We start from the raw sequence: 24,083 nt of genomic DNA on the forward strand, positions 1-24,083 counted from the left end.
AAAATTTGAAAAAATGTTACCTTTCGTTGGTGTAAGATTATTTATAACATAATGTTGACGAACGCTGTTTGAGGGGCCCCCTGGGAATCTTGTGCATGGGGCCCTAATAGACTCTAGAATCGCCACTGGGTAGAGCAGGGGTCGGCAACCTTTTTGACAATAAGTGCCAATGTGACATTTTCTTGTTAATCAGTGTGCCATAATCAACATTTTTTATATTAAGTTTAATTATTGAACCACATTAATATTTCCAACAGACATGTCATTTTATTCCAGCCATATTGGCTATATATAGAGCAACACTTTAAAGAAACATGTTTATCTCATTATGATTGCAATAATAAGTTTGTCATTAACCCCACCAACCACACTCATATTCAGATTTGCGAAAGCTTGCTTCAGTCGCATGGTTTTTGGCAGCGGCAAAGACTTTGAGAGAGTTGGCTTCTCATACCTGGACACTGCACGTTTGATTGATTCTCCCTTGTCTGCCTGATCTTTGAAACTTAACTTGAAACTTATTTCGTGCCTTGTCTCAAAGTGGCGCTTAACACTGGACGTTCGGCAAACAACATTTTCAAAACACAACGTGCACACAGCACGGTCCTTTATTAAAAACAAAGCCACAGTCTTCTGCCCACGAGGGCTGAAATGCCCGTGTCTTTGTTTTCTTTAGCTAGCGGGCATGCCATCACCAGTACACCTGAACGGCTGCACGGCTTCTTCTCTTATTATTTAATGGCGATTGACATCCAGCCAGATTGGCATCCTAGGTGCATTACTGGCACCTAGTGGCTGGGAGGTGTTAACATCAGTCAAGCTAAATAATACAGGCCGCGTGACGCAGAAACCTTTGAACTTTTCTTTAATAAGAAATCGCCTGTGTGCCAATCATTATGACGCCGCGTGCCAATGATTGCACGCGTGCCTTAGGTTGCTGACCCCTGATTTAGACTTTTACTTTTACAAACACGTCTCTGGGTGTATTATTTCGAAGGCTGTGGCCAGAAACGGTGTCACTTCCGGTGGTGGGTGCACTGACGGCAGCTTGAGGCCGAGCAGCGCGTCCCTCCCCCGGTGCAGACACTCACTCTCCGCCGGTGCCTCGTCACTCCGCGCTGGAAGATGGCTGCGGTGGAGCGGACTCCGGTCAAGGAAGGGATCCGGATAGCTTCTCTGTGTGCGTGCTGGTACACGGTCAGCTCGGGGGGCAACGTCATCAACAAAATCATCCTGAACTCGTTCCCGTACCCGGTCACCGTGTCTCTGTTCCACATCATCTCCATCGTCGTCTTCCTCCCGCCGCTCTTGCGGGCATGGGGAGTCCCCAAAACAGAACTGCCGAGCAGGTACTACCGGTGGTACATCTTGCCTTTAGCCTTCGGGAAATACTTTGCATCCGTGTCGGCGCACTTCAGCATATGGAAGGTACCGGTTTCATACGCACACACGGGTGAGTAAAGCCGATTTATGTGCATGTTTCTGGGTAAACGTGAGGCCACCCGGAGCGGCTCCTCAGCTGTAGCTCTGTGTGTGTCGTCAGCTGATGTTAGCTTCGTGGCTAGCGCCGGGGACAACTCGGCGGCACCGGCAGTTAACCCGCTTGTGGGCCCCGGGAACTGTCGGCGTCGTGAACGGGCAGACTAGTCCACCCAGCAGCGGCCTCCTGGCTCCACATTTACCCGTTGTAAGCAGCCCTGGAGAGTAGCGGAGCGGCTGCGGGGAGCTAGCTAGCTAACGTAGTTAACGCTGGTAGTAGGTGAGGGGGGAGGGTCCCGGACTGATGCTGCTCTGTGTTCCTCCAACTTTCATCTGAGACCAACACACTTCAGTCCGCTCCTCGTGTCTGAGATTCTTCTCCTAAATAAAACCAAGTGTTCTCATAGGAATTGAATTAGCCAAACTTCTAACTATAGCTGCAGCCCTCACATGAGAGTAGCTTTCAGTTTCAGTGTTTGAGACAGAAGGACTCGTATCTTTTACTTCAACAATAATACAGTGAAGTTTAACTAGAAGTATGTTCGTGTTAACAATAGATCTGCCTCTGGACTCCTATGACCCACTATATTTACACTCAGTGTCTTAAACTGTGCAGGAAGATCCTCAACAAAGCTGCAAAAGATAAATTAACTTTATTTGAATATTATGAGCCAGTGGGTTAGAGTAAAACCAAATGTAATAGATACACACTAGTGAAACACAATCATGTACATGCTAATGTGTTAAACAAGGTGTGGAAGAGTGCAACTATTAAATGAGTAATGTAATAAGTTGTGTATGTGTTATACACATGTATGTAGGTGCTATTGTAGAGTATGTGAATGCATACACATCTGCATATAGTAGTAATGCAGAATACTCAAAAGTCATGTACTAGAAATGTAGATAGTTACAGGTGCAGAAGTATTAGTACCAAAGTATACAACACTTAAAGTGCATAATATACAGAAATGGTCAATTTCAGTACAAATTACTGATATTCTCACGTGATTATTTGCTTCTTCTGTCAGATGACAGCAAACTGTCTTTAAAGACAAGCTTGTTAAAACATTAGGACTTGGTAAAACTTTATTTCATTTCACAATCACAACTTCGGAAAAGTTTTCATCAAACAATTTTAGCCAACATGAAAGTGGGATTTGTTGCAGTTCTGTTGTTAAACTACATAATTAATTAATAATTTCACCACTGTTGATGTGCTGTAAATGAAAACACTGATTTCCTTGGACCCTCAATGCTCTGTTCCAGGCTCCACCCGTCACCTGAACGCTCTGGAGATTCTGCTGTGAATGCGTCTGACCCGTAGAATCTCCGCCTGCGTTCTTAAAGACAAACTCCATACAATTTCCAGACCATATACTCCATATATTGTAGAGTTAATTTCAGAAAGAGTCTATTTTGAAGTCAAATCTTGTCCGACTTCCTCTGCACCACATTAAATATCCTTCATGATCTTTGGACCCATTTTAAGAGCCATTGCTGCCTTGTCAATTAAGTCAGAATTTTGTTCTGTCATTAACTGCCGGTCTCCACCCGCAAGTCTAATACAACAGCCCTGCAGTGAATCAGAACTTCATTTAGGCGCCTTGTGGATGGTAGTTTTCTATTTAAACCTTTTAAAATAAGTGTCCATCATTTGAAAACAAAACCAGGCTATCACGACTGTAAAAGTCTGTCATTGTTAGTGACACACCAGAGTAAACTCGCTGTAATAGTACGTCAGTCAGTGAAGAAATGGTGCAATATAACAAAGGCATGTTTACTATCAGAGTGACACAAGTTTAGTGTTTGACAGGGGCGTGGGTCTGGGTAGAACACCACAGCATTTATAGTCCAAACTTCAGTCTTTTAAGCTCTACTTGTTTCTGTTAGTCGTTGTTGTTGCTGACGTCTCTTTTCTGTTTGTGTTTCCTTCACAGTCAAAGCCACAATGCCAATATGGGTTGTGCTGTTATCAAGAATTTTCATGAAAGAGAAGCAAACCACAAAGGTGAGTAGGTTTGATACAGCAAACAAGACACAAGGCCCGCTCTATCGCAGCCTGTTCCTCAAGTGTTAGAGCAGTGGTGATGTGGCACTGTACTGTGCCTGTGCTGCATCTCATGTTACGGCCATCTGTAGGGGCTTTTGTCCCCGACTATGATCAGGTGCTCGGTGCTCGGGTGGAGGTGAGGGACGGGAAACTAAATTTATTTTCCACAAGTCGGCCACATTCACCCGGTAAATCCCCAAATTCTGTCACTACTTTTAATATTAGGAGCCAATAGGGTTCATACATGTTCTTTCACGCTTGGTGTAAAGGTGTGCAGTCACCGGATGGCAGAGTTGCGTGTGGATTACAGGAAGCATCATGTGATGGTTGTGAAATACTTTGATATAAGCTTGTGAGCTTTAATAAAAAGCTGTGGGAGGGATTTATTTTAGGTGAACTGGCAAATCAACTTGAGTCAAAGTGATAGTAACTTTTACTGCGCCCTCTGCAGCCGCATGTGGGGATTAATTCTGTTTGCCTCCATGTCTAAGTGGTTTTCACCTAGAGAAAAAACAAAGCCTATCAATGTCTTGACCGAAGCTCTTACTTTGTAGTACCACTCACTTATTTGAAACACAACTGAATGGTGGATACTACCCATGATCCCCAGCTTCCTGAACCAGAAGAGCTGCAGCGGTGACAAATGCACCAATCTGTGTTTATTAATGACTTCTAAGTCTTTTCAACTAATCTACAGTTCAGCATCACCCTTGAACTTGCTGGACCTTATTTTTGAAAGTTTAAGCTGCGACTATTGGTCAGTTACACACTTTTCACAGGAGATCGAATCTGGTCACCAAAGTTACATAGAGCAAGAACAGACGTTTAGGGTGGGAATGAAAGTGGCACCATTCTCCATATTACAAGTCAGAGTAGATGCCTACCTTATTTTGAAGTTGCCATTTTAAAGTTAAAAACAAGTTTTATAGTGTTGCTTTAAGTTCATCCTGAAGTTATTGTCACTGTGAATCTTGTGAATCAGGCTCAATGTTTCTATGATTAAAAAAAAAAACTTCACTTCAATTTAAAAAACTTTTTTTACATGGTGCAACTAATGGTTATTTCCGATATAAACTCATTTGCCGATTATTTTCTCTGTTCGACTGTTTTATAAAATGGAGAAAATAGGTATAAATGTCCATCACAACTTTCAGGGCTTGTTTGGTCAGCCTGTTGCTTCAAAATCCAAAAGTAATCAACTCTTTCATAGAAGGTTAGGAAAACCAACCAAAATGCATCACTTTATTTTCTTGACTTCTGGTTGTGGTAACGCTGTGAAGTATTGCTTAACTAAGTATACAAAGTCAAACCTGACATAGTCTCAAATTAGCCTAGAAAACCGCTTATAAACCAAACTAAATACCTTACTATAGAAAACTGAAAAGCAGGCAAGACTGTTTTCTTCACGCACAGCTACTGTATCCGACTATTAAATGATATTAGTTTTACAAACAAATAATGTAATTATCTTTCATAGTATTCACTTTGCAGCTGTGGAGTATTGGAGAAATTCAGACCAGAATTCACTGTCTGCTTCTACTTACTATTAAAGAACCAGGATTTGAGGCAGCAGGAGCAGGAGATTTCTCCAGTCTCACGTCAGCTTGTCATGTTTACTTTGCAGCCAGCAGCTGAGTATTCAGACCGGCCACAGACGGGGAATGTAGGCTTTGATAATACTTTACTGAGATCCTGTTTGAGGAGGAGCAGGCCACACTGTACAGTACTTTACTGTACCGAGAAACCCTAAGTTTTATGAAACACATGAGACTGTCTCACAGGCCTTTCCTTGGCAGATATTTGGATGTGTTACAGTAGGTAAAGCAAAGGTGTCATATAATATTTACTGGCTCACATATCTTACTGGGACAACCTGTATTTTTCCCTCCGTGGCGAGTCAAGATGTCTGGAGACCAAATAAATTCTTGAATTAACTTTATTATCACCTTTATAACCTAATGCAGTTTAATACAACAACCCTGTCACAATGTCTATCTGTGAGAAGCTGATGATGTTTTTGTAAGTCAGATTATATGTGTATTATTGCGGACGTTCATAGTTGTGGTTTTTGTACTTCCCATTTATAGACACTGAGGACGCAGGAAATTAGAAACAGTTGTATGTAGTTCTCGAGTAAAGTGTACTAAATGAGTAAATGCAAATTTAACACGTCAGTATGATGTCGGACTAAGTGAGTATTTGCATTATTGATTAATCTGTTTTAAAAACACAGTTCCTCACTGTTACAACCCAGTTTAAGTCTAGGAGGAAGGGAAGCAACACAGCACATAAGACTGAATTTAATCTGTTAAACAACAATAAAAAACAAACAAATTTTGCCAGAAAAATTTCTAATTAAAAACAATTAATCGATTATCCAAACAATTGTATGGTGATTTTCTTTTTATGATTTTCTAGTAGATTATTTGCTGACTTGTGGCTGCTCTAATAAAACCTAGTCCGGGACAACACTGCTTCCATGACTTCAATGCTAATAAATAATCTAATTAACATCTCTTAAACTGTGTCAACAATAAGTGAACATTACAACTGTAATGGTTTTCTTTAATAAAATATAACCTGGGTTTGTGTCTTACAAGCACTAATATGTGACTTAATCGTAACATTCCTATCGTCCTGCAACTTTTCCTTTAGAGCGCAGAAACTCTTCAGGATGAATTTCTCAATGATTCAGGGCACCTGAAATGGGTCAGACATCTAGGGCTCTGCCAAAATAGAAACAACACAAAAAGGAAGGAGCACTTTCCAGTTACTGTTGAAGTGTTTAAAGAACAAAATTGGCACTAAAAGGATTAACAAACATTCTTTATTTGTTGATTTAAGATTATGACGTTAACGTTAACTGAGTCATGTTTGAATAGTTATTACCTGAACTATACTGCTTCCTTGTACTGCATCCTGACCGATCGTAACCAAACAAAAAAAGACAGTTGGGAAAGAGCCTGTTTGTCACACCAGGGACAGCTGTGGATGCTTTATGGTTTCAGGTTGTCAGTCAGTCGGTTCCACTCTTGTGAAATCAAAATTTTAAGAACACTTCACATGAAGCCTTTTTAATCTATAGTGGTCAAAGGTCAATGTCCCAACTGGTTTTGATGTAAAAGTTTGTTGTAGAACTCTCAGCGTTTTAGCAAAAGTTAATGCTAATGTTTGTAGCAATAGCAGAAACGTGCATATAGTCCCTTTTTTAAACTAACAAAAACAAGCAAATCAAGATAGTTGCCTTTATATTATTGTGTGGATTAATGAGTTTGGGTCCTGGACTACAGGTTGGGATTGCAGATTGCCTGAAGCAGAAAATTAAATTGTAGTCCCTTGAATAAATTACTGAAGTGATGATTGTCTTTCTTTCCTTTCCTGACTCTGGCCTCTCGCTCTGTGTGCTCCTTGTTGTAGGTGTACACATCACTCATCCCCATCATTGGTGGAGTGCTGCTGGCCACGGCGACTGAGATGTCCTTTCATGTTTCAGGATTAATCAGTGCTCTGGCTGCCACGCTCTGCTTCTCTATGCAGAACATCTTCTCCAAAAAGGTAAACCATCCACCTGCCGGTATGTGCCGCATGATCCCTGGAGGGAGGAGGCTAATTGAAATGTCACTTCTTGTTGATGTGAAACGCGTGAAACTGATAACCTGCTGAGTGTGGAGGTGTTTGAAACGCTGTGAGAAAGGAGAAGTGGTCGTGTTAACAAGGACATTACATAATCTGTGTGACTCAACCGGTTTTTTTTTAAGGTGCTGCGCGACACACGGGTCCACCACCTGAGGCTTCTCAACATCCTGGGCTTTAATGCCGTGATCTTCATGCTGCCCACCTGGGTTCTGGTGGATCTCTCTGTGTTTCTTGTTAACGGAGAAATGGTGAGTTGCAGTAACTGCTCCAGAATGGGTCTGACATCTGTATCGTGATCATACACGTCGTATGATGACGTGTGTTTCTCATTAATCATCAAATTGTTCAATTAAATAATAGAAAGAAAGAATAATTTGTTTATATTTTGCCGTTATGCACAGCAATTGTTTGAATCAAAAATCAAGTTCCCTCAAAAAGCATCACGTTGTCGTGTTTTTTCTTGCCTCAGTCAGACATCTCAGGATGGACTGGTACATTTTGCCTCCTCCTCATTAGTGGCTTCTGCAACTTCGCCCAGAACGTCATTGCATTCAGCGTGCTCAACCTCGTCAGTCCGCTCAGCTACGCCGTCGCCAACGCCACCAAGAGGATCATGGTCATCAGCATATCACTGCTAATGTTGCGCAACCCAGTCAGCCTTACTAACATCTGTGGTATGATGACGGCCATAGTTGGGGTCTTCCTCTACAATAAGGTGAGTCCCTGAAAACCTTGATAGTTTGTAATGTTGCGGTAAAGAGGTCTATAAACGTCTTTCAACGTCATTCACTCAGTAAATTGTGAAGTTAAGGTGCACATAATTTATCCTCTTGAATTTGACCCAGCCAAGCTATTTGGTTGGCAGCCTCAGTGCACTGCCAGGAGTCCAACTACTAAGACACAGTTATCAAAAATCTATTTTCTCTTCTCCTCTGCTAACAGGCCAAGTACGACGCAAACAAGGAGAAGAAGCTGCTCCCGAGCTCCAAGCAGGACCTGACGTCCTTTGACAACCCGGCGCTGGAAAAGATCCAGGCCAACGGGTCAGTGCCTTTCTCCCACGGCTCAGAACAGCAGCAGCAGCACAACTGGAACAACGTGCTGACTGACCACTTTCAGTACAGCCGGCAGACCCACACGACAAACGTCAGCAGCAACCAGCAGTACGTGGTGTAACACAGGAGTCTGTGCTCGCGCCGGGTCGCTGTCATAGACATCACTCTGTATAGCCGGCCCCGCCCCCACCGCAGCAGCGGGTCATCTCTGCCCCGCTTCACACTTGAAAGTGAAGGCAAGTGCCGTTTGTTCTGAACGAGGAAGGAAAGAGTTGGTGTTGATGGCCCAGTGACCTGACCTCTCCCATGCTCCTCCCTGTCTAAACTTCACTTCCTGACAGCTTCATTTTGCCTGTTTATTATTTAGTTCTCACTGTATGGGATAGTTTGAGAAAGAACCAAACTCGTATCGGACATTTTCAGACATTTTGGTTAAAAAATGAATCCATGTGATCCAGGCAGATGAATTTGAATGGTGGTTGATCAGGGATTTACACCTCACTGTTTGGAAATGTTAGAGTTTTGTTTTCACAAACAGCCATACAGTGTTTTATTTGTTTTTTGTCAGAGGAAAAGATGTCAGCTGTAATATTTCAGTGGATCATAATGATTTGATTTTATGTATTTCACGTTAAAGATTGTCCTTTTTCTTCATGAGGCATTTGTCATGATGTGAGGAGAAAAGTATTTAATTTGTCCAAAGTCTCCAGAGGCAGATGGGATTTGTTTGTGGAATGTGAAGGATTTTAAGTGGATGGTCACCTAAAAAAAGTTGGATGCAATGTCAGTTTAGCGCTTTGGATCAGGCTGAAATATTTCAACAATTAGGCGCATACCTCCGCCAAGACCCCTTAAATTCAGTCCAGCAGCACCAAATTGCGCACACTCATAGATATAAGTTCCCTAAATATGTCTTATATTTTCATCAAGAACCATTAATTATTTCTTGAGAAAAACCTGAAAAATATTCCTGGATCAAAATTTACTCAATTCTTTCTTCTTTCATGCTACATCCTTCCACCAAGTGTTCTTGGAAATCCGTCCTGTACTCTGGTGCGTCATCCTGGTAGCAAACAGACAAACAAACACATGCAGATGAAAACTGAATCTCCTGGGTAACTATTAGAGACGTTTCTGATGAAATTTGAACATGCATTCTTGGTCAAGATACAAACTTTCATATCAATAATTATCACGATAAATCTGACGATAAATAATTTATTTCAAGTTCAAATAAGGATTTTTTAAAACTACTTTATGAGCCAAGAATGACAAACACTTCATAAACAGCAAAACATTTTATAAATCTGCGGTTGATCAATTACCTGTTATTTCACCTCCTATATATATTGGTCTTTTGTTATTTTGCTATTATGGAAATTTTATTGTGATAATTGTTATTATCGTTTTATCGCCCAGTCCTAACATGCAGTGTCCCTGTCTTTGAATTGAGACAAATGTTTCTGCAGTGAGACAGTTTCTGTTGCTCTAACAGTCGGTGGCCTCTCACAGAAGTTTCCTTCATGCTAACAAGGAACTAAATGTTTGTTTTCATGGACCATTAATGTAAAAAGTAAAAATTTATATTTGATTGATCAAAACAAAGCATCCTTATATGCATATTGCAGAATACTCGTGATTCATCTTTCTTAGGAGTCTAACCATGTAAAATGTAAAGGATGTAAAAATGAATTGATTTAAACCAATGAATAGTGTTTATTTGATTGATCATTAGTATTTTTTGATCTGTGAAGCTTCTCAGGCAGTGAAATCTTTTTCCTCCTGCCTGGCGATTTATTATAATTTTTTCAGCCTGAACCAAAGCTGCTCCATCATGTTTCTTGTTTTTTAACAGGGGTTCATGTCAAGTTTACACATCATGAAACAACTACATGTGTGATGCAGACAATGACCATCTGTCATGTGGGTTCACAGTCTCGCTGTTTAACGTAAAGCGACAGACTTTGATTTACAATGACACGTGCATGAAATCAGAGGTTTGCTTTGTGCAATTAAAGTTCCAGCTATAATTTTAGGTGGACCTGAGGCTTGATTATCATTATTGATAATTGATAAGCATTTATGTTTGAAAAGCCTTTTTCTAACTGCTTGAACTATTTCATTTAGGAATCTATCACATTTTCTCCCAAGCATGATTTCTTCTGTTGTCTCTAATGCACTCTGAGCATCTCACTGCAGCAATATAAGGGTTTTATTTTTTTCCTCTGTAACTTAACTTTGAAATCAGCGTTGTATAGTTTTGGTGAAAACACCACATTACTTTTTTAAGTGCCATTTGTAGCCAGCAAGCTTGTTTTTTTAGTCCCTAATTCATAGTGCAGTTATATTTTATTAATATGGCTTTTTTCTTTTTGTTAAAGTTTACTGTGTTTGCCTTCTCCGATAGTTTTAAAACACTGTCACAGTATTTAGTCCCAAACTGATCCTGCACAGATCTCTCTGGGATTTTTGCGTTCTGGGCCTCTGAGACGATTCTGTTAGTCTTTGGGACTTTCACTTCTTGTTTGGATTCGCAGAGGAAATTACCTGTAACTGCTGATGCTGTTTTTGGGGTGTTGGGATTACAAAGCTGCGGTGGTTTTTCTACAGAAAGGAGAGAAATCTCAAATGCTTTGATAGAAAACCAAATGTCAGGTCCTGTTTTAAAGAAATCGTGAAGTTGTCCATTTTACACTGACTGACAGAAAAGTGCGAACACCTGAGTAGTGAAATGTGGGTTTACACAGCCCTGACACAATGATACATTTAATGTTCAGGCTGCTGCTGTAGCTCTTTGTGTTGACAGATGTGCACTTTGCGGCTGTTGCACTGTATTCAATTTAAACGTATGAGCAGAAATATCCTTAAAACAACAGACAAATTTACAGAGTGGGGCGTTCAGCAGCTGACGAGTTGTTGAGAACTGAAACAGAGTTGAAAGAGGAATCGATTGTCATTTCAATTCAACTTCAATTGTCAAAATCAGATTAAAGCTGAACTGTGGATCAATTAAAAAGCCTTAGAAGTCATTAAAAACCAGCGTTTTGCTACAATATGCAATGAAGAAACTCGAACTATAATGAATCCTGAACAGAGTTCTGAATATTTGTTACAGCAGCAGCTCTTCTGGGATCATGGGTAATATCCACCATTGTGTTTTAGTTCAGTAAGAGAGACGATGCAGGCTTTGGGTTTCTCTCTAATCACCACATAAGGCTGCAGAGGGCGCTGTTGCTCAGTTGAAGTTACATCGTGTTGCATCAACTCAAATTGACCAGTAATCAAGACATTTCAGTACAGACACGTGTTGTGACGAGTCTCGTACTTCATCTCCATAGCAAACCAGGTGAAATGTGACATATCATGCTCTCCTGGACAAAACACAATCTGTTCGAATTTTAAATGTCAATGATTGTGAGTTGATTCAGCAAAAATCTGCACATATCACTTTGACAAATAACATTCAGCCAAATGAAAACTATAATTTCATGTTGTAGTAATGTAATGTTTATGTGTAACCTGCATCTCAGAGTTTGCACTCATTTCCCAAAACGTTGTGCTTTGAATGAAGCAGCAACTAAAGCCAGTGGTCATTTGGATGCATTGAAAGAAAGGAATTATGGTGCAAACAGCATTTGGACATTTTGTCGCTCCTGCAGCTCCTGTTTTAGACTCTTCCTTTGTTTTCTTCATGTCCGTCCTCGTGCTTCCGAAAGCAAGAGCGTCACCTCTGATGCTGATGCAGTGCAGCGCGGACGCTCCGTTCACAGGTCGACAAGACGTCAAATTTATAAACTTCAACATGTGGGAGACATGTTGTAGTTTATGAATTTCCTCCTGACTTGAACTCTTGATTTGGACGCCGGCTCTCTGCGGAAAAAGCCTCTTACTGGGATGTAAATGTAGACGAGTGGACAAAGAGGACGACACTTTGTAAAAGTTGTATAATTATTATTTTTGTGCGTCTTTAATGGATCTTGAGAGAGAACTTTTCTTAACCGATGTTTATAGATTTTTATTTATGGTGTCACGGTATGAACATGTTGTACAGAAGTGCAGCTCAGCACAGTCTCGTCTTATGTTTAGTAATTGCTATTTTTAAATGTTGGGCGGGGGGGGAATAAATGCATCATGGAATACTGAATGTTTTAATGTCTCTTTAATGGTGATTAAGTAAAAGCACAGAAGTAATTTCAAGTAAATACAAAATATATCTACGATAACAATCTCGGAGCCCATCAGCTGTCGTCTGATGATGAATTAAACTATGAGGGCCACTGCCAATATTCTGGGGCTTCTGGTGTAGACGGTGGATTCCTGAGCCAGGAATCTGTCTTTCATTCGCTGTGCGCTGTTTATAGTCCAACAGGTTTCTTCTGTCCACACAAAATACAAACAGTGATACTTTTTGTAGGTGTTCTAAGTCCAGACGACATTTTAGCTTAACTCCGTTAACAATGGACACTGAAGACAAAAAGAAAAAACTAATTTATTCAGTTTTTCTTGACATGTTCTGTCATGTTTGACCTCTTGAGAAACATTACACAAGTTTAGTAGGAAAAAGATAGCGATTTCATAGACCTCTTTTCTCAGGAATTGAAGGAGACAGAGAGAGTGACGCACCCTGAAAGTGACTGTCAGAAACACAATGATGAAATGTTGATTTGTGTTTGCTAGACAGGAAATAAGTCAATGTCCCCTAGAGGCCAAAAACCGAAAATGCAGTATAAGGATATGTGAAGTGTAGTAAATGTCAGCATGTAGTTTAGACATGTAAGCCCCCCCCCCCCCCCCCCCCCCCCCCCTAATGACTCTGTCCTCCTGCACCAGAGCCCCTCTGGTGTTTGCCTTTTGTTTTTGTTTTGTTTGTCTGCCTATTAACAGGATGACACAAAAACTCCAGGGCGGATCACCACAGAATTTGATGGAAAGCTGTGGTATGAGTCAGGGAAAAATCCATTAAAGGTTTCTTGCAGATCTGGATCAGGGGGTGGATTTAGTATTATTTGTTTAAACCGTTTTTAACAGTGCGAGATGTAGTGTTTTTCAAATTTTTTGTTGATTTCTCAGAAAAGAATTCACTGATCTAGATGAAATTCGGGAGCGTTTGAAACTTGGTGCAGATCCAAACAAAAAAAACCTGAATCTAGTGAATGTAAATGTGTTCATATGGGAGCTGTTGGGCCTACATGTGGACTTATGCTCTCTGAGTGTATTTTTCTAAACGCCTTTTTAAGGAGTCGGTAAATCCCTATTTGATTTCAAATAGTTTACGAAAATTCCTGGAAAGAATTTAATAACTGACAAACCTCAACTTGGACCAGATCACCAGGAGTTGTGGTTAATAAGTAAAAGAGATTAAGACAAACTCGGTCCGAGTTTTATTGCAAATAAGAATCTTTACTGCAAACAGACGTCATCATCACACGGTCAAGTCTTTATTCGGCTCAGTGTTTCTCCTGAGGAGTTTTCCCAAAGTCACGTCTCATAAAAACACTTGTGATGGGTCTCACTCAGTTTCTGGTTAACACAGACTCTTACCATGTTCATGCACTGATTGTATGAGCACATGACTTTTAACTCTGGACCTCCAAAGAGCCATAGGCCACTTGAGAACTGGCTCCAGATGAGATGAGCTGTCCATCTACCTGCAGCTGTAGAACATGGTGGAACGAGGAGAGGGTGGACGACAAGTCAAAGTTAGAAAAGAAAGTCTCAGCTGAGTTTTTCTCATCAGTCCCGTGTCTCTGCAGGAGACGTCTGCAGAGATGAAGTCAGCGCCGGCCTCTGTTTCTGTCGAATAAATAATCCAACAGGAGCTCTGAGGGGCTCCGTCCAGCTGTGAGCCACAAAGTCGTCACTGTGTTTCCATCTCACACGTGACAGCTCTGAAACCGAGTCGCCGGCATCGAGCAGCAAACATTCACAGATGTTGGCCGTGTCCTCAGTCTGCAGTGTTTGAAGTCGGTTGGAGGCTCTCCGTGTCGTAGGGAGTGAACTTGACAGTGGCAGGGAGCTGAGTGATGATGTTTGCGCTGCACATGAGCTGGGTGAACACGTGGTTGTCCCTCATGATATCAGGATAAAACAGATTCCTCTGTGGCGTCGAAGAGGCGATGCTGCGTGTGCTGCTGCCTCGTCTGGATAAACTGAGCAGCCGTCGGAACAGAGACCTTCTGAGGAGGATGTAGATCCAGGGGTCCAGGATGGGGTTGACAGAGGCGATCCTAATGGCTGCCAGGTCAGCTTTGGACTGACCTGGACTCATCAGCATGAAGCGGTTTGCGAACACTCGGACCTGAAGGAGAAAAACAAGTTACAGCTCAGATCTTCATCGTGTAAATAACATGGTCAGATATAAACAGAATTTTAGTCCTTTTGTTTCATTGTATTTGGTTTCCCAATTAAAATAAAACACAGATAATCATTCCTAAACTTCATATGAAGAATTCACTGGCGGATCTTGGATTTTTCTAGGTAAGGGGCCATGCAGGGGGCCTCATTTACACAGAGGGGTCAATTTATGTCTGACATCCATGAACAATTCCTGATTCAGTAAAGTTCACAATTATATAACTCCTTAGCTCTACAGCAATGGTCACCAACCTTTTCGAGCCCAAGATCACTTTTTAATTCCAAACATAAACGGAGATCTACCACCCTGATATCTTCCAAAAAACACACTTAGGAGGGTCACACTTATTATTTTTTGCAATTTCTGTTAAAGACTGAATGTACAAGAAATAAATATACACAAAGAAGGGCAGTTGTGCAACTTTTTCTATTCACTGCACAATATTAAAATTAATATCAATACATATTTACAATGGCTTCTCAATTCCACAACATGTTCTGCAGAGGAGCTGCTTCTGCAGCCCAATGTTTTTACATATAGGCTTTGATTTGAATATGGCCACAAATACTATTATTGCCCTGTATGAAAGAAGTCCCTTGTACTCAAATAAGTACCAGTACTACACAGTATGAAGCCGTGTATCTTCCGCTCCTGCAAATATTTCACAATAAAGAAAAACTTTTAAACAAGGGAATGGATTCCATCAAGGGAAACGCTGAAGTTCTTTTATTTTGAAAAGGCATACAGAAAGTGTTGCAACCATTTGTTTGTGACATAAATTCATCAGATAAACATTTAAACTCAGGTGAAAGATAATTTTCTCTGTTTATTCTGCTGCGAACACAATTACAACACTTATCTGAACCCGTTTCAAAGTAAAAGCACTCCAGCGTTTCACCTTCACCTTGTTCTTGAAGGAAATGCAGGAGATAAACCTGCAGCTCCACCGCCAGTAACGGACACACAGCGCGTGTGAAAAACAGACAACCGACACACAGCTGATCTGCGGCGCGACGACAGACAGTGAGTCCAGAGAGTTCGGGGATCGACAATGAAGACGGCGAGATTTACCAGTAGATCAAAAACCTCACAATTTTCCTAAAGTGTAAAATGAAATTAGTAGAAAAAAAAGCTGACGAATGACTTTCTGACCAGAATAGACTTTTTGTTATTACACGATTATAGAAATAGCTACTGATTCATTATATGTCAATCGACTCATCCAGTAATGGACTTGATGTTGGAGCAACTACATGTGATCCCCTCTCAGAGCTTTAATGTCTGACTGTGTTTCTACCAAGTAATCATCAGAGGAAATGGGATTAATAGACAGAACAAAACCCTTTTCTTGAGGAGGAAGTCGTTTTTCAATTTTCTCCTGTCTCTCAAATCATCTTGTGAGCCCTCAGATTTCTGTTATCAAGGCCATAATCACCCACACATTTAAAACCAATGGACATTACATTCATGAAATGACTTAGCAAGTCCCTGCTATAACAATATGAGGGCGTATACGAAAGCGATGCTGTAACTAGGTCAAAGCTCTGATATCACATACACAGAGAAAGAAAAGGTCATAAATCTGCTCAAACATTGAGATAATAGATACAGTATCAGATACAAGTTCTACTTTAGCTTCATGCCCTCTTTTTTCAGTTCACTTTTTAAATCTGAACACCCTGTGTCTTTTCTTTCTGAACTGAAGGATTGATGTGTAACCAAGCAAGTGACCCCACTCTTTATCTCTGTAATGATAAATAACGGGCTGCTGTGGTGATACAGTATGTTGGCAGGTTAATATAAAGATTGATCAGTGGTGGGAAGTAAATTGACTCAAGTTCTGTCTAATTTGAGTTGGGCTTTTTAATGCCATTTTAAACTCCTGCACATTGAACAGCCTCCCTGTGCCTCAGTCGCTGCTGATAAATTGGACATGCAATAAATTCCCCATTCAGTGCAGACTAATTGGTTAATTGACTGACTCACCACCAGCGGAGCTGAACAGGCCAGAACCACCGCGGAGGTCATCACCAGCACCGCCATCATCTGCGTCTCTGCGGCCGAGGACAGAGCCTTCCACCTCTGCCGGACGCTGGCTCTGGACGTGGGCCGCTGCACGGTCCTCTGGCTCATCAGCAGCAGCGCCCCGCACACCGCCAGGTTCAGCATGATGGTGCCCAGGATGAGCAGCAGGCTCACCACGCCGTACAGGATGGTGTAGGCGGCGGCCACCTGGTTCTGCGTCTCCCAGTCGATGAAGCACCAGGTTTTGGAGGACTGCAGCTTGCTCCGCACCATGCCCATCATCGGGAGGCAGCAGAAGAAGATGTGACTGATGTAGATGAAGAAGAGGAACCTCTGCGCAAAGTGTCTGTCCACCCCCCAGCGCTGGTAGGTGTAGGGGCAGCAGATGGCCAGGTACCGCTCCGCCGCCATGGCGCAGATGATGCTCAGCCCTGTCAAACCGAAGAACAGCAGCAGGAAGGACTGAAACTCGCAGACGTGCTCGTGTTCGAGCACAAGCGGGTCCAGGTAGTTGGCGATGGTGAGCGGGCTGGCCAGGCAGGTGCCCAGCAGGTCCGTCACCGCCAGCCCGCACAGCAGCGTGTAGAAGGCGGAGGACTTCTTCTCCTGTTTAGACACCGACAGGACGATTATTGCGATCAAATTCCCAATGGCGCCTCCTGCAAACATGAAAATGGGCAAAGCCATCGCTGTCTCGACAGGGGCCGCTTGTGAATGCTGCGCCGGCGTCTCGTTACCGGAAAGGGATCCGTGCGTAAAGTCCGCGCTCTCCATCGCCACAACCATCCACAGGCTCGCGTTTATCGGAGACATTTCCTCTGGTCTGCGAGGATTAGGGAGCGCATTTCCTTTTCACCCCCCTGTGACAGTGGATCAGATGCCAGCCGGGTTATCTTCTCTGCAAGACTCATCCCCTTGGCTTTCCAGTAATGAACCACACGGAGGCTGTTTACGCGCAGAGGGGAGGGATGTCTCCACCGAACCACCCAGCAGCAGCCTGACAGGATGGATGGAAGGAAAGGGGCAGAGAAAAAGGGAAATAGACGTTTTCTGTCGTGCCGTTTCCGCTTCATGTCTCATCTGACAGCGTTGGTGGCGTCATCGCAGCTTCGCGTAATGTTCGTGGCAGCTTGTCAGGGGGTCTGTGAGTAAAGATAGAGGCTCCTCCAGACTCTGCTCACCCGATATGAGTCATATGTGAACACACTGAGACATGTGGGTTTGTGTCAAGTGTCAAAGTTTCTACTGCTCGTCTCATTCTGTCTGTATCCAAAGAGTTTGGTTAAAGTTTATAACCTGTTACCACCAAGCTTTAATAAGGGTTAATAAACCTATAATACTTTTATAAACTATTAATAATGAACATGAATGAATTTAGCTGCATCATTACAGAAACTTTACTCTTTCAACTTTACAGGAAAAGAAATTAAACATTTGCTCTACTGATGGATTAGAAGTGATCCACAAAACATTGAAGAACATTAAAAAAACAATTAGTCAAAATATATAATATATGTATTACAAATGAAAATCAACAAAGAAGGCAAATCACAATGCATGATTATAAATATATGTTTTAATCATGGCACAAACGTGGCCTGTTATTAAAACTTTCTTCCAATGAAAGTTTTGAGGGCATAAATTCTTTACTTAAATCATTCAAATGAACTCATGCACATTCACACCTCCGCTACTTGCTTCACCTTTACACTTTGTGTTGTAACTTGCAGTGATGAACATGCTGCAAAGCTCTCCCAAAAGAAATTTAAGGATTTGTTTCAACCTGTGTAAAATCAAGAATCCAACAAATCAGCAGCACTGAATCCACTGCAGTGTTTAAAACAGGCCTGTGTGTAGCTGTCTCAGTGTCATTGTTTTATTTTGTGTATTCATAGTTGTTTGAGTTTACACAGCTTCAGAAGCACTTTAAATGGGATTAATAAAATGTGAATTGGATATAAATAATGTAAAATCTATGGTCATAAACTTTTTAACTTCCTGTAAAGTTTCTATGGGATTTTACTGACACAAATGTACCTTGGTCACATGCCCGGATTTGGAACAAGAATAATGGACTGTGGCTTTGTGGGTAAGCGTCGGTGTGGATGTGCAGCTCTAAAGTGACAATACTACACGTGGCCAACAAGCAAACTAGGTGATTTGTTTAGTTGTGTGTATCATGTTGAGGGACTTTGTATTGACCATGTGATATTTTCAGCATTTTCATTATTATGTTAGTTTTAAAACTTTTAAAACATGGCCATTATTGAACCTGTGTACTAACTTTGAGATCAGCTGACTGTTAAGCACCACATTTGCATTTGAATATAAAGTTTTGATCAAACTTTTATGTCTTTCCTTTTTCAGGGTTGTCTTTTTCTCTTTTGCAAATTTCTTCTCTTGACCCCAGTGCATCTGAAGCAGAGGGATCTCCAGCACCAGATTAGTGGAGCTCATACTGCATTTCATGTGTGGTTTAATTCGCTCCAGCGTCTGTGTGCGGGTGCACCGTCGGATTTGTGCCGAGAATGTTGGCACACGTCCCCAAATACTATAATAAAACCAGCGATGACTGCAACTAATAAACAACATCAGAACACATATGGAAAACAAAGCTGCGGATCCACATCGATCTTCATCATTTTCAGTCTGCTTCTAGTTCTGAGCCTTCAATATCAATGTTGACATTTTCGTTTCTGTACGTTGCTCTCTGATTCTTCCCTCGGGCAGCGGTGGAAACTATCAGACAAAGATGTTTACAACAAGTGTAAAAGATTTTTAAACTGACTAAAGATGTGGCATCGGTGGGAAAAGCTGCAAAATATTCAACGAAACGCAGGAATGCTTGGTCGTACGCAACAAGGGTCCGTGGTGTGTTCGAGTGTGTTGCTGTCGCTGGTATTTTCCCCACAGCTTTGTCCCAAACAGAGATGACTGTAAATGGTTGTGAGGAACAGTAGAGGGCTGACGGACAGCGAGAACACATGGGGGGGACGTCAGCGCACTTACTCTGCTCCGACTCTGCAGCCATCACACATTCATTACAGTGTGACTGATGTTTACAGAGAGCAGCAGCCGAGAGGCGTCTCTGTCTGCAGGCCAACCTTAAAAGACAAAACAAAACACCTCTCACCTCTGCTGCTCACAAAGGAGAGTTGGCACAGTCCAAACACCACAAACCACTTAAGTGATGCCAGGGCTCGGAAACTCCAGCGTGTCCTCAAGGTGAATCACGTACAAGTTGTCTCTGCAGTGGTTTATAGTTTCTTGAATGTCGTAAAGGTAATTCATTTATTTCAAATGCACTTAAAATCTATTCTCTCCGTCTGTGGTCTCTATAAAAAGTGTGTGTAGATTTTTCCAATATGACTAAGCTGCAAAATAAGAGCGTTCTTTTCTGTCTGTAAATCTCGAAACTTATGAATCAGAAACTACACCAGTTTAAAGAGCCCGTTTCATCCCCTGCTCTCAATTAACCTTAAAATATTTACAACATCTCTATTTTATCAGATTTTATTTGACGATCCCAAAACATTTACTTCCTGTAAACTGTATCTCTACCTCAGCCCTGTTCCCAGTTGGATGACATCAGTGCAGTTGTAAATACAGGTGTTGATGCAATCAAACATGCACAGAGGCATGTGATCCAATATAAATGATGACCAATGCATCAGTACTCCCTGCACTCGTTCAGACTTTCCGCCGATGCTGGTGATGCAGGAGCAGGTGCTGCCTCCATGAAGGAGATGAAGCTTTGGGGCCAGTTTACTTTTTCCCAAAAAAATGTTACGACCATCAAGGTCTAGATTCCACCGTTGAAAACGAGGCTCTTGTCCTCGTCTTGGCTCTTAAACACATTGAAATCAATATCAGTTCTGTAAGTGTGTCCAACATTGTGTGTATATCCATCCATCATCCATCCTTCCATCCAATATCGCTTATCCTTTGAGGGTCATGGGAGAAGCCAATCCCATCTGACATTGGGCGAGAGGCCTTGTGTACCCACCCTGCCCTGGTTGGAGAAATTGGAAAAGGGAAAGTCAACCTGAGTCGCTGACCCCTGGCTACCTCTATGAACCATAAGTGGAGAAGATGCATATAGAAACAAACAGCCATTGACACTACAGGTAATGTAAAGTCTCCAATTACCCTGCATGTGTTTGGACAGTGGGAGGCAGCTTGAGGAAAAACTATCACAGACACGGGGAGAACAAACAAACTCCTCACAGAAAGACCCTGGTCGGCCGCAAGGTTTGAACCCAGAAACTTTTGTTGTGAGGCGACAAATTCTGCACCACTGTGCTGCTCCTGCACTGTACAAGGAGCAGGATTCCTTTAGGATTCTGGCATTGCTCACATTCAAAGTTTGAGGGTCCAGTGTGTTGCTCAAAAACACTGGGAATGATTCTGGAGGAGATTTGGGATCAAGTGAGGATCGGCCCGACAACTTGTTTGTGGGGAATTTTTTCCTCCTTTCAAATTTCATCATTTTTCCCAGCATGTTTTAGAGTGTTGGGGTTTTGTTATTTTAGTTTGCGTTAAAGGTTTCATTGTAGTTTGGCCCATTGCGTGTCTGTCTCCGCAGCTTCTCAATCCTTTGTTGGTCAACCCACTCTTATTATTTACATTTTGAGTTTGGTTTATTATTTTGTTTGAAATAAAGCAGGTTGTTTTCTTGGAAACTCCAAAGTCTTGGCGTCCTATTTTAAATTGTTTTTCCGGCCTCCAGTCGAGTCTTTGATTGTTTAGAGACGCCGTGACAGCGAGCTAAAAAAAAGACAAACAAATAAGTTCCATATGATATTTTTCGCTCTGTCACAAACAGATGTAAAGACGTTTTGGTGTAAAAGGAGTCTCGAGGTAGGGGGAGGAACAAAACATCTCTCCTTTCCTGCAGGGATCTCCCGGGTCTTCAAAAACAAGAAGAAATCAAAAGTGAAGTGGGTTGGCAGTTACATAAGAAGAAGTTGGTCAAAATTAACAGCAGATGAAGAGCCGATATTGTACAATAGAATAGATGAAAGTCAATAAGAGAAATGAAACATCAAAAGGAATTGAAAAAAAGTCAGACGGACCGTAAGACTTTATACGTTCACACATGCACCTCCTACAGAGAAGAAGAAGAGTTCAGGGCTCGTCTGAAAGCAGCTACAGGTTGTTGTAAGAAGACGGAGGTGGAAAAGTGAGAGAGAGAGAAAGAGACAGAGACAGAGAGAGAGAGAGAGAGAGAGAGAGAGAGAGAGAGAGAGAGAGAGAGAGGTAACAAGCAAATGAGGGACATCAAGCTACTGCAGGGTTGAGAGTGAGACACATGTAATGTTATCAGACTCAGACCCAGAATACCAATTTCAGCCTTTTATTTGAAGAAAAAGAACCCTTATCGTAGAATTCCCCTTTAACCTGACCTGAAAATGTTGTTTTTGCAATAGTGATGTGATCGTGTTCTCCAGGCTGTGTTGTTATGGCATGCTTGGCTGTGTTTGCAGTATGTCTTTCATCTTCTGTTTGGAGAATATAACAGATTAAAATCAAGATCTGTAAAGTGACACCTATGACTCTTGTTTAGCAGATTATGAGTAAAGAAATATTTTTGAATGAATCCATCCACCTCCAGGGACAAGCACCTTACTTTAAAAATATTCAGCTGGTCGGATGTTTGAAGAACAGGAAGGTGGTGACCCGTGAGAGTCATGTTTCTGTTTTTGTTTAATCGTTTGTTGTCATAGTTGTCATGGGAGGGTGTGTCTGCACCTCCCAATAACCTTTTATTTATTAAGAGCACTCACACACACACACACACACACACACACACACACACACACGCACACACGCACACACGCACACACACACACGGTGACAGCAGAAGGAGCGATGAGTTAAAGCAGAAATTAGAAGTCAGTGGATCACCAAAGTTATTACAACTCACCCTGAGGGCGACATGAACGTCTGTTCTATTTCATGGAATCGATATTGACAGATAATCAACAGTTGTCAAGATATTTCACTAAATATTAACCTGCTGGTACCAGAGGAAAAACATCACTGTGACCAGTAGGATTAATCTTCTAGAGACTTTCAATATCTGTACAAACTTTCATTGATTATCCATTGTTAGATGGGGGGGTGGAGCTGCATTATCGACATCCCACCGATACACTCAGCTGTAAATCATGACGTTTCACAATGTTTTTATGGCATCTAATATCTAATTAAATCCAAACTTATCAGCAAAATAAACTCTTGCACGTCTATCAATGTGACAAGAGCTACCTATAATGACAGAAACCATCTGTATTTAAATGTATTTATGACTTTTTGGTTTGGTTCATGTGCCATCCACTAACATGGTGGAGACATGTACTGGAGAAATCCACCAGGGGGCGATTGAGACGTTTTGGCTTCACTTTAGGGGAGCAGTCATGTTGTCCATCTTTATAAACAGTGTATGGCTTTAAACCAGTCAGATTACAGGTACGATTTGCATATTTGCATTCAAATGTATCCACTTAAATGTAAAAACACAAAAGAAGGATTTCATGAGAGAGGACCTGTCCCTGATGTGAATATAAAGGGCTCATTCTAAACAAATGAAAGCAGCAATTCTTAGTTTCACGTGACGGAAAAATATTGATGAATATCATTTTCCATTTGTGCTGATAGAATCCTACACACTGGATCAACTGTGGCTGAAATGAAAGCCACTTCTCCTGAGTGGAAACAGGAGTCTTCATTGGCCGAGGCTCACATTATGTGACTGCTGACTCCTGGTTTGAATCTGATCTGAGATGTTTCCACATGGCCTTACCTCACCCACCCGCCATCCCTCCTTTGAGAGTCACAGTAAAAAATAGCAAAGATATTTCAATAAAACTTATAAGTGCAAGCCCGGCACAAGGAGACTATTACAGAGTCTTGATTTGCTTTATTTCACATATTGTCACATTTGAATCAGAGTATATACTGGAAATTACATCACAATGCTGGTAGGTATAATGAGTTCCATGTTTACGTCTTAAATTAGTGTATTAAACAAGTCAAATTTTATTTACATTTCCGCCTCAAGTGGCTTAAAAATCTGTGCAGCACATGGATCCTCTTTCCTTAGACCCTCGAATAACACAAGAAACTAAATCCAGGAAAATATAGAAGACACTTCCTCCATGCAATAGAGTGTGTGTGTGTGTGTGTGTGTGTGTGTGTGTGTGTGTGTGTGTGTGTGTGTGTGTGTGTGTGTGTGTTTGTGTGTGTGTGTGTGAATTGCAATTCGGATGAAAAAATTATTGCTCGTAAACAATAATGAGGAAAATCATGTAGATGTTGTTAACGAGCGACTTCCGGGTGCCGACACAGGACGTGAGTCACATGACCTCTGAACAGGACAGGACCAGAATCAAGAGATTGAAGATTCATGTGATCTTTATTGTCACTTTACAGCTACAGTTTGTTGTGGAGCAAAACTATAGATCTAATCACGCATATG

At 41.6% G+C, this 24,083-nt stretch overlaps 2 protein-coding genes across 2 annotated transcripts; one reads left to right on the forward strand and one right to left on the reverse strand.

The window, feature by feature from the left end:
- Positions 1–762: 762 nt before the first annotated feature.
- slc35e1 (solute carrier family 35 member E1) lies at positions 763–12,363 on the forward strand. The gene is made up of 6 exons (XM_034583164.1): positions 763–1,453; positions 3,420–3,490; positions 6,950–7,087; positions 7,291–7,416; positions 7,638–7,883; positions 8,111–12,363. The coding sequence occupies exons 1-6, from the start codon at positions 1,126–1,128 to the stop codon at positions 8,342–8,344; spliced, it is 1,143 nt and encodes a 380-aa protein (XP_034439055.1). The 5' UTR covers positions 763–1,125; the 3' UTR covers positions 8,345–12,363.
- A 1,312-nt stretch (positions 12,364–13,675) lies between these two features.
- On the reverse strand, positions 13,676–17,600 carry LOC117760271 (prostaglandin E2 receptor EP4 subtype-like). The gene is made up of 2 exons (XM_034583163.1): positions 16,565–17,600; positions 13,676–14,521 (listed from the first exon to the last, which is right to left on the reverse strand). Exons 1-2 carry the CDS (start codon positions 17,414–17,416, stop codon positions 14,168–14,170), a joined length of 1,206 nt encoding a protein of 401 aa, XP_034439054.1. The 5' UTR covers positions 17,417–17,600; the 3' UTR covers positions 13,676–14,167.
- Between the last annotated feature and the right edge of the window lie 6,483 nt (positions 17,601–24,083).

Source organism: Hippoglossus hippoglossus, chromosome 4 (genome assembly GCF_009819705.1).
Source record: "Hippoglossus hippoglossus isolate fHipHip1 chromosome 4, fHipHip1.pri, whole genome shotgun sequence".
Lineage (NCBI taxonomy): Eukaryota > Metazoa > Chordata > Actinopteri > Pleuronectiformes > Pleuronectidae > Hippoglossus > Hippoglossus hippoglossus.

What these genes read in the sequence shown, in the direction of transcription:
- slc35e1 (XM_034583164.1), top strand. Translation starts at nt 1,126, where the DNA reads ATGGCTGCGGTGGAGCGGACTCCGGTCAAGGAAGGGATCCGGATAGCT. An exon ending in GGTTTCATACGCACACACGG is followed by an intron (nt 1,454 to 3,419) that starts GTGAGTAAAGCC and finishes TTTCCTTCACAG; the next exon opens with TCAAAGCCACAATGCCAATA. An exon ending in TTCTTGTTAACGGAGAAATG is followed by an intron (nt 7,417 to 7,637) that starts GTGAGTTGCAGT and finishes TTCTTGCCTCAG; the next exon opens with TCAGACATCTCAGGATGGAC.
- LOC117760271 (XM_034583163.1), bottom strand. Translation starts at nt 17,416, where the DNA reads ATGTCTCCGATAAACGCGAGCCTGTGGATGGTTGTGGCGATGGAGAGC. An exon ending in CCTGTTCAGCTCCGCTGGTG is followed by an intron (nt 14,522 to 16,564) that starts GTGAGTCAGTCA and finishes TTTCTCCTTCAG; the next exon opens with GTCCGAGTGTTCGCAAACCG.